General features: G+C 46.8%; 1 protein-coding gene across 1 annotated transcript in view; it reads left to right on the top strand.

The window, feature by feature from the left end:
- tulp4a (TUB like protein 4a) overlaps nt 1-8,420 on the top strand; it is a 19,585-nt gene extending 11,165 nt beyond the window's left edge. Inside the window, exons 6-13 of the mRNA XM_030782513.1 lie at nt 789-955; nt 1,233-1,457; nt 1,641-1,875; nt 2,605-2,749; nt 3,640-3,784; nt 4,218-4,311; nt 4,454-7,878; nt 8,036-8,420. Coding sequence (XP_030638373.1) covers nt 789-955; nt 1,233-1,457; nt 1,641-1,875; nt 2,605-2,749; nt 3,640-3,784; nt 4,218-4,311; nt 4,454-7,878; nt 8,036-8,152 — 4,553 coding nt within the window. The 3' untranslated portion in view covers nt 8,153-8,420. The remainder of the gene's footprint in view (nt 1-788; nt 956-1,232; nt 1,458-1,640; nt 1,876-2,604; nt 2,750-3,639; nt 3,785-4,217; nt 4,312-4,453; nt 7,879-8,035) is intronic.
- Nucleotides 8,421-10,072: the final 1,652 nt, after the last annotated feature.

Raw genomic sequence — 10,072 nt, 5'->3', positions numbered from 1 at the left:
ATGTTTGCGTGTTGTTCGCATGCTGTTCGCGTGTTGTTCACGTGTTGTTTGCGTGTTGTTTGTGTGTTGGGCTGTTTGTGTGTTGTTTGGGTAATGTTTGTGTGTTGTTTGCGTGTTGGGCTGTTTGCGTGTTATTTGCGTGTTGTTCACGTGTTGGGCTGTTTGCGTGTTGTTTGCGTGTTGTTTGTGTGTTGGCCTGTATGTCTAATGATTGTGTGTTGTTTGTGTGTTGGGCTGTATGTGTGTTGGGCTGTATGTGTGATGTTTGCGTGTTGTTTGTGTGATGTTTGCGTGTTGTTCGCATGCTGTTCGCGTGTTGTTCACGTGTTGTTTGCGTGTTGTTTGTGTGTTGGGCTGTTTGTGTGTTGTTTGGGTAATGTTTGTGTGTTGTTTGCGTGTTGGGCTGTTTGCGTGTTATTTGCGTGTTGTTCACGTGTTGGGCTGTTTGCGTGTTGTTTGCGTGTTGTTTGTGTGTTGGCCTGTATGTCTAATGATTGTGTGTTGTTTGTGTGTTGGGCTGTATGTGTGTTGGGCTGTATGTGTGATGTTTGCGTGTTGTTTGTGTGATGTTTGCGTGTTGTTCGCATGCTGTTCGCGTGTTGTTCACGTGTTGTTTGCGTGTTGTTTGTGTGTTGGGCTGTTTGTGTGTTGTTTGGGTAATGTTTGTGTGTTGTTTGCGTGTTGGGCTGTTTGCGTGTTATTTGCGTGTTGTTCACGTGTTGGGCTGTTTGCGTGTTGTTTGCGTGTTGTTTGCGTGTTGTTCACATGTTGTTTGCGTGTTGTTCCAGACGTTGTGGTGCAGTGGTGCTCTCAGGGGGACCTTCTCGCCGTCGCCGGGATGGAAAGACCCAAACCCGCTTCTGATCCTGCCAATGCCATGGGAACCAGGAACGCTGTAGTGAAATTCTATAATGTCCGCGGTGAACACATATACACCCTGGACACCCCAGCTCAGGTCAGTGCACATCTGTCCACTTGTCTGTAAAACCTGATCTGGGATCAAGTTTTCTTCTGATATCTGAGAATATGACTTATACATTACAGTCCCTATATGCTAACACCATGACAGGGTGGGCAATGTTGATGAGGCTGCTCATTCACTTTTGCACGTGTGTGTGTGTGTGTGTGTGTTTGTGTGTGTGTGTGTCTGTGTGTGTGTGTGTGCGTGTGTGTGTGCGTGTGTGTTTTTGTGTGTGTGTCTGTGTGTGTGTGGTGTCCATTTGTGTCTACAGAGGCCCATTACAACCCTATGCTGGGGACACAAGGACTCGCGTCTGTTCCTGGCGTGTGGGCCCGCTCTGTATGTGGTCCGTGTGGAGCACTGTGTGGCGTCTCTGCAGTTGCTATGCCAACAGAGCATGGCCAGCGCCCTGCGTGAGGAGAAAGACGTGACCAAACTCAGCCTGCCGTCACGCCTGGGCTCCGACATCAGCGCCGCCTTCGCTCCCACCATTAAGGTACAGGAGCACGTGACAACAGCTTCTCCACATCCATCCAGGACCAGCTCTCAAAAACTAACACTGCCCCCACAAACATCAAAAATATAAAAAGAATTAGACTGCTCCAGGCCCACCCTCTCTCAGAGGAACTTTTGTAGATTAACAGCATCAGTGAAAATGAATTGTCTGTCTCTGTCACAGCCGCCCATCCCCGATCCAAACAACATGCGTGATTTTGTCAGTTATCCCACATCGGGCAACGAGCGTCTACACTGCACCATGAAGCGCACGGAGGATAACCCCGAGGTGGGCGGGCCCTGCTACACCCTCTACCTGGAGTACTTGGGCGGACTCGTACCCATCCTAAAGGGGCGGCGCATTAGCAAGCTCCGCCCAGAGTTTGTCATCATGGACCCCAAAACGGACGGGAAGACAGGTCGGTGTGATCTGATGTTTATTTTTATTTACCTGACGTCAGTTTATTTTTATTTACCTGATGTCAGTTTATTTGGATTTATCTGATGTCAGTTTATTTTGATTTATCTAATGTCAGTTTATTTGGATTTATCTGATGTCAGTTTATTTTTATTTACCTGATGTCAGTTTATTTTCCTTGGGGATCTTTGTGGATTAACCAGTGCATCTCTCTACCACTGAAAGCAGACTGTGTCATTTGGAGGAAAACGCTCTGCAGGACTCAGATTAAAGAAGATGTTTCCCATTAGACCTATGAGGCCAGTTATTAATGTGTGTTAAAGAGAAAGAGATTAATACACAGTGAGTGGCAGTGACGACATGGTTATGGAATAATGAGACCACTAACAGTTCCTCTGTTCTCACTGTGCTCTGCTCTAGGTCTTCCCTACAGTTTGGAGGGTTTTTTTTGTGTTTGATTGTGTCATCTAACACTTCACTTGCATAACCCCTTCCTTTATGTCTGGGACGTTTGTGACAAGGCCAACTAGACAAAAATATGGAATACTCTAGTGAAAAATATGGAATACTCCAGTGAAAAATATGGAATGCTCCAGTGAAAAATATGGAATACTCTAGTGAAAAATATGGAATACTCCAGTGAAAAGTTCTTTCTAGTGTGTGACGACCAGTTCCATCCCTTTTTTTTTTACGCCTGTTTTGTTTTCCTCCGTCATCCCTCCGTTCACAGACGAGGTGTATGGGAGCAGCCTCATCTCTGGCATGATTGACAGCTGTAACTGCTCAGACTCCAGTGATATCGAACTGAGCGACGACTGGGTCGGGAAGAAATCGCCAAAGATCTCAAGAGGAAGCAAGTCGCCCAAACTCCCCAGGTATCCCAGCTCGGGTTTATCCTTTTTGTTTGTTTGTTTGTTTAAATCGATACTTTGTCTGTGATTGTCAGTTTAAAATGATGTAAATCTATTTTTTCAATGTTTTTTTTTTTATCCCATGGAAAATATTTAGTTTTCTTAGCTTTGAAAGACTAAAAAAAACCAAATCTGATTTGAATGTGATAAGAAAAATGGTTAAATTAAATAATCTAATTATAGCAACAACATTTAAAGAGAGACAGTTAAGACCTGCCAGACTATTTTGAGCTTTTTTCATAAAAGCAAAATGCTAAAAATGTACCAATCAAGCAGGAACAACGACAAATTCTTTTTCATTGAAGAAAAGTCTTCCTCGGTGACGGACACCAGGAGAACTCGGTCCCCATGGAAACATACAGTATTAACGTCCGACAGCACAGTGTCTTGTCCACAAAGCCGGACAGTGTCTGTGTATGTCTGCCTTAGTCCAGTGCTATATGGACACAAGTATCTTTTCCTTTTGACGTTTTAGGAGGATTCCTCGAAGTTCTCTGGTCTAAATCTTCTCTTTCTGATTCCCTGTTTACGTTTACAAGGTGTATGCACAATTTTGAGTGAAATGGAAGGTGTTTTTGATCATTGGTTTAAAGTAACCGTGTGAAAGCAGACTGAACCTAAGGGGAATGACTGTCTCAAATAACTACCCAACAGCATAACTCATAACTGTGACCAATCACTTACATTTACTCTGTGTTTAGAGTTTAAAATTCTTCTGAAGCTTTTGACTGGCTGTAAATGACTGTGTGGTTTATCAGGTGATGCACTGCATGCTGTGTTTAAACTTAATTTATACGTTTTCTTTCTGTTTATTACCTTCTCTGTAGAGACTTAGTTTGTCCCTTTACCAACAGGCTTAATATAGATCCCAGAAAATCCCCCAAGCTCTCTCGCGCCACACAGGAAATATCCCGGTCACCACGGTTACCGATCCGGAAACCTTCCATAGGATCCCCTGGTCTAACTCGCAGAGAATTTCCACTAGATGATATCACTCAGGTACTGCGCTGTCGCTGGCTGTAGTGTGTGTGTGGGTGTCTGTGTGTGTTTGTGTGTGTGTGTGTGTGTGTGTGTGTGTGTGTGTGTGTGTGTGTGTGTGTGAGTGTGTTTGTGTGGGCGTGTGTGTTTGTGTGGGCGTGTGTGTTTGTGTGGGTGTGTGTGTGTGTGTGTGTGGGGGGGGGGGGGGGGGGGGGGGGTTATGGGTTGGTGTGTGTTTGTGTGTGTGTGTGTGTGTGTGTGTGTGTGTGTATGTGTTTGTGTGTGTATGTGTGTGTGTGTGTGTGTGTGTGGGGGGGGGTGTTATGGGTTGGTGTGGTGGAGTGTGTGAGTGTGTGTTAGTGTGTGAGTGTGTGTGTGTGTGTGGGGGGGTTATGGGTTGGTGTGGTGGAGTGTGCCTGCCACTCACGCTGTATTTCATGTTTCTGTTTTTCAGCATAATTACCTTGCACAAGTCACCTCCAATATATGGGGGACGAAGTTTAAAATTGTGGGACTCGCGACTTTTCTGCCAACTAATCTTGGTGCAGGTAAAAACTTAACTCATAAAACGTGTCCGATGGCACACAAACATTACAACATAACAGTATGAGTCATGACTCAACATAGTCTTCCAGTGCTATTTCTATCTCTTAATCTTGCCATCATTCCTTTCTCTTCCTCTGTCTCTAGTCATCTATAAAACAAGCCTCCTTCATCTCCAACCCAGGCAGATGACCATCTATTTGCCTGAGGTTAGAAAAATCTCCATGGAGTACATTAACCTGCCTGTGTTCAGCACTAACGTCTTTAGTGAAGATGAAGATGACCTGGCTGTAACCGGGCCTTCGGGCATCACAGACGACAACCCGCCCTGCACCATAAACATCCCTATCGCTCCCATTCATAGTCCTGCTCAGGCCATGTCTCCCACTCAAAGCATCGGCCTGGTCCAGTCCCTGCTGGCCAATCAGAATGTTCATTTGGACGTCTTATCCAATCCCACGGCGACAGCAACAGGGACACAAGACCAAGGACAGGATTCTGTATTAACAGCACAGTATACTGTGCCTACCAGGTACTCCAGTCCTGGTCAAGTGATCTTTGGAGGACTTGAAGTTGGACGGCTTTTGGTTTCTACCCCTCCATCATCTCATCAGCAACAGCAGCAGCAGCAACTTCAACAACACCACCAACAACAACTTCAACAACAACACCAACAACAACTTCAGCAACACCACCAACAACAACTTCAGCAACAGCATCAACAGCAAATTCAGCAACACCACCAACAGCAACTTCAGCAACAGCATCAACAACAACTTCAACAACACCACCAACAGCAACTTCAACAACACCACCAACAGCAACTTCAGCAACAACATCAACAGCAACTTCAGCAACAACATCAACAGCAACTTCAGCAACAGCATCAACAGCAACTTCAACAACAGCATCAAATGCAGCATCTGCAACACCAACACCATCAGCAGCAACAGCAATATCAGTATCAACAGCAGCAGCAGCAGGTGCTGCATCATCAGCAAATGCAGCAGCCTCAGCACATTCAGCAGCAGGTGCATCAGATCCAGCAACAGCAGCAACTGCAAATGCAGCAACAACAAATACAACAGCAGCAAATGTCACAACAACAGCATCAGATCCTTATTCCTGTTCCCTCCTTGACCACTGGTCAGCTGTCTGGTCCAATTATCCAGCTCCCACAGGGGATAGTACAGGTCTCTAATACTTCTGGAGAACATGGAGTCGAGCGTGGGGATCATGATCTTCTACTGAATGTTAAACCCACTCGCCCTACCCCACAGCTGGCTGAAGGGGATGCTGTGGTCTTCAGTGCCCCCTTAGAAATTAGCAAAATGAACCCCCCTCCTCCCTACCCAGGTACAGTTGCAGCGGCAGCTGCAGCATCTGTGGCTTCCTCTGCTGCCTCCTCCATGGAAACAGCAGGCGGAAGCAGTGGCACGCCACCCCCCGTGGATTTGGGCGTTAAGAAAGGGGATTTGACACTGTACCCAGCCGGCCCGCAGGTGGCACAGTACCCAACGCCACTGGGCTATGAGAGGATCACCACGTTTGACAGCAGCGGTAACGTGGAGGAGGTGTGCCGACCACGCACCCGAATTGTCTGCAATCAGAACGTTTACACACTGCAGGGTCCTGGGAGCTCTGCCACCCTCAGGGTCTCCTCCACCTCTTCCTCTGCAGAGGGAAAGAAAGTCCAGCTGCCATACTCCTCTGCAACCCTTAACCGCCTCACTGTGCCCAGGTATTCCATACCCAGCGGGGATCCTCCCCCGTACCCAGACCCACCGAATCAGGCTAGCATAGCGCGGAGCCCAGGCCAGAGACTTGACAGTAATTTAATACATGCAACCCTTAGACGGAACAGTCGTGAGGCTGCCCTGAAGGTTTCTCAGATGCTGGATCCCCAGAGAACTCTCCCTAGTAAGACTAAAGCTAGCACGCTTTCAGCTGTCTACCAGCAGAGGGGCCCAACTGCACTCTACACCTGTAGCCAATGCAGCAGTAACAGTGGAGCAAGCGGCGGTGCCCCAAGCGGCGGCAGCAATGGAATTGCTGGTGGCACAATCATCCGACAGGACTTTCCATCATCGGGGAGCGGTGCCCCCCACAGCACAGTGATTGTGCACTCTAACAGTGCCTCACCCCTGGCCACCCATTCCTCTTACAATCTGCTGAGTCTGGATGGAAGTGGAGGAGCAGGTGGCGGAAATGGAAGTAGGGAAAGGGCTGACTATGTGAACTCTGCCTTTACAGAGGATGAAGCTTTGAACCAGTCCCTACGGCACTTAACACTAAGCACAGACGTGACAGGCCTAATAATCAAACGGCCGCCACCGTACCAGTGGGATCCCGCTGCCACTGGGGAGGTTTGGGTCCCTCAGGAACGAACTGCCACTCTCACCAACACTGGTCCCCCCGGGTCTCATAAACCACCGCCGCTCATCCTTAATCCCACTCAGCACCTAGACGTTCCCCGCCTGCCTTTGGTTCTCTCCCCCAAATCTTCAACAAGTCCAACCGCCACAACGTTTCAGGCCGCGGGAGGCTACATCACTTTACCCTACCCTCCGGGTGCAGGTTACGGTGGACCTCAGCTCCAGACAATGCATGCCCCGCCACGGCCCTGTTCTCCCAAAGAAGTGGTGGCTCCAGTCTCTTTGGCCCAGCAGGACCAGCCTGCTGTCCCCCCACCAGGTTATCCACCTGGTCTGGCCAACCTGGCTTGCTGCCCTCTACCACCCATGTACCCTGGAGCGAGTTCTTGCTCAGGGTTGCCCATGTCCCCGATAGCACTCCATCCATGGGGCACATACAGCCCCTGTCCACCTGTTCCTAGTCCCTCAGGTACCATACCTCCAACTTCCCCTCATATGGTCATGGACAAGCCTGTTCTCTCTCCTCCACCTCCCCCTCCACCCCCCACAGATCTGCAGGAGCTAGTCGGACCCCCAGAGGCCGTGGCAGAGGCTGGAGATGGTTTCCAGGAAGTGCTGTCATTGAGCGACAGCCCTGTGCCTCAACGAACAGACAAATTTTGCAAGAAGAACCGGAAGAGGTTAGACAACAGCCGTGCAGACGAAGCCAATGTTTCTGCCATCACCGAGGGAAGCAGCAAATCGAAGAAGGAGGGACGGACCCTGGGTGACTTTAACTCCCTCATCTCCAGCCCAAGGCTCGGCGGCCGTGACAAGAAGAAACCCAAGGGCCAGAAGGAACAGCTGAAGGCCAAGAAGTTGAGCAAGGCCACGACCAACGAATTCCAGGACAGCTCGGAGAGCGAACCTGAGCTTTTCATCAGTGGGGATGAGCTTATGAATCAGAGCCAGGGGAGTAAGAAGGGTTGGAAGACGAAGAGGAGCCTGCGTTCCGGCGCCTGTGAACTGGACGAGATGAAGTGCCGCAAGGCTAACGAGAAAGAGGACCGCGGACTGGGCAGCCAAGGCTTCGTCTACGTTATGGCCAACAAACAGCCACTGTGGAACGAAGCTACGCAAGTTTACCAGCTTGACTTCGGTGGAAGGGTCACTCAGGAATCTGCCAAGAACTTTCAGATTGAGCTCGAGGGGAGACAAGTAAGATTTTTTTCTGTAATACTGGTAGCAATAAACATGGTCAACGATGTATTTGTGCAAACACAATTATGTTCAACATTGTATGACGTTTCCACGGACGGACTTGTGCCTTTTTGTTTTTATTTAAAGTCTTTGCTGTGTCCTCCCTTGTTCACAGGTGATGCAGTTTGGCAGGATAGATGGAAACGCTTACATCTTAGACTTTCAGTACCCTTTCTCAGCAGTACAGGCTTTTGCAGTGGCGTTAGCCAACGTCACCCAACGCCTCAAGTGATTGACACCATGCTGAGGTCAACAAAAGGATGTTGCCACTGTTCTTCACAGCCAGGGTCATTGTGGATGTGGAGACCTCCTGCCTGTGTTTGCCATTCCAGCGTAAGCTGCTCCAGCTGACGGAGGCTGATGTGTGTCGTCTGTACCAATAAACTGAACGATTCACAGGACGCGTTTAATGTTCTGATTGAACTGTCATTTTTTCCCTCTCCAATCCAGTTTTTTGAAAACTAGCAGTAGTAATACTTGAAAACTATTCCTGGAAAATACTTTTCCAGAGAATAGACTTTATACTGTGCACTGGGAGCTATTAATGAAATTTGAGTGATATTTTTATTACTTAAACAATTTTCATTACTGAACAATTTTTCATCAGATATTTACGTCGTGAACCTGAGAGAGGAGAAGACTTTAAGCTTTTTAGGAATCAGGAGCTCTGTTTTTAGTTGTTTAAATCAGTAGTACTTGAGGGTCTGGGGTTTTTCAGTTTGCTGTTGAAATGAAATTCATATTTCATTAAGAATTTTCAAGCCTAATGGTGCAGTGGTTATGGTATGTTCAGGAATCTCCCTGTAAGAATTACCTTTAATAGGAAAAGGATTTATAAGATAAGCTCATAAACCCTTTCTGTATCTTTCATATATATATATATATATATATATATATATATATATATATATATATATATATATATATATATATATATATATATATATATATATGCGCACATGAGCATATGCATTTCCTCCTTATATATGAATTAATTCATGATGGTCTTTCATTGTGGTCGTGTTGTCTTTGGTGTTCATAGTTCTCGATGTTTTGAGAATCTTAGTACCTTGTTTCCTTGTTTACGTTTGTTTAGGTTGCTAGACTGAAATATTACAATGTACTGGAGGGAGACACAGGGAAGGGAAGGTGAGAAGATCAGACCCCAGTAACTTTTTTCCCCCTCTGACAGAAAGTGGTCACCATTTCATCTCACTTCTGTGAAGTGATTTATGTAGGAGTCCCTCGTCTGTATTAGTGTACGCGTGAGGTACAGGACTATTTTTTCATCAATACCATTTCATATTTTTATAATGTTAATGTAAACACATGTGAGCACATCCAGTCATTACACAAGGACCTCTGGTGTGATCGCCATTTCTCAGACAATGGGTTTTTTTCGTGCTGCCTAGTTTGAGTATGAACCGATAACAGAACAGCATATTTAAATTAGTGCAGTCCTCAGCCTGGTCCTGAAATAGATCCTCCCAAACGTGGGCGTGTCACAGGGTCGGCCAGAGGAGTAGAGCATGTGTTCGTCTTAATCCACCACAATATCATCCATCTCTGGTCTCAGCTCACTCAACAGTCTGAACCCTGTGGTTTAGCTGTGTCTGCTCTGTACAGCTGGGTGTGAAAGTTTGGGTGTGTCTTTGTCAAGTGGTGTGTTTCACTGAATCTCTACATGAGTCAGAAACTGATTCTTGCTCCACATGCTTTAAGTTTCATAATCTTACATCATTTGATGGGTGCTGTTTTGTGTGGCAGCTCTGGCCAGTAGAAACACTCTAACACTGGTGTAACAGCCTCTGACCGTTCACTATGGCCAGTGAAGAGTCACCACTGCCCCAGACGCTCAGCAGCACTGAAGTCTGTGGGAGGTCTAGTCAAGCATGAGAAACCCATTGAATCTCATCGTTCTAACCTGAAGCACCCAAACTTCAGAGCACCAATGTACCGGCCCCAGAATGTCTGTGGTGTCTTTTTTTCCACTGCGTTTTCTTACGTGTATGTGTGTGTCACCCTCATCTGTATGTGAAGGCTTTAAAAACTCAACATCTAAAAAACAAAACAAAAACCATGATTACAGTTTGTATGTGCATTAGAATGTTAGATGGCAGTTTTAACAGTGATTAAATAACAAATGTTTGTA

The sequence above is a fragment of the Chanos chanos genome, chromosome 8, assembly GCF_902362185.1.
Source record: "Chanos chanos chromosome 8, fChaCha1.1, whole genome shotgun sequence".
Classification (NCBI taxonomy): domain Eukaryota; kingdom Metazoa; phylum Chordata; class Actinopteri; order Gonorynchiformes; family Chanidae; genus Chanos; species Chanos chanos.
This window is presented reverse-complemented; position numbering and strand designations above follow the sequence as displayed.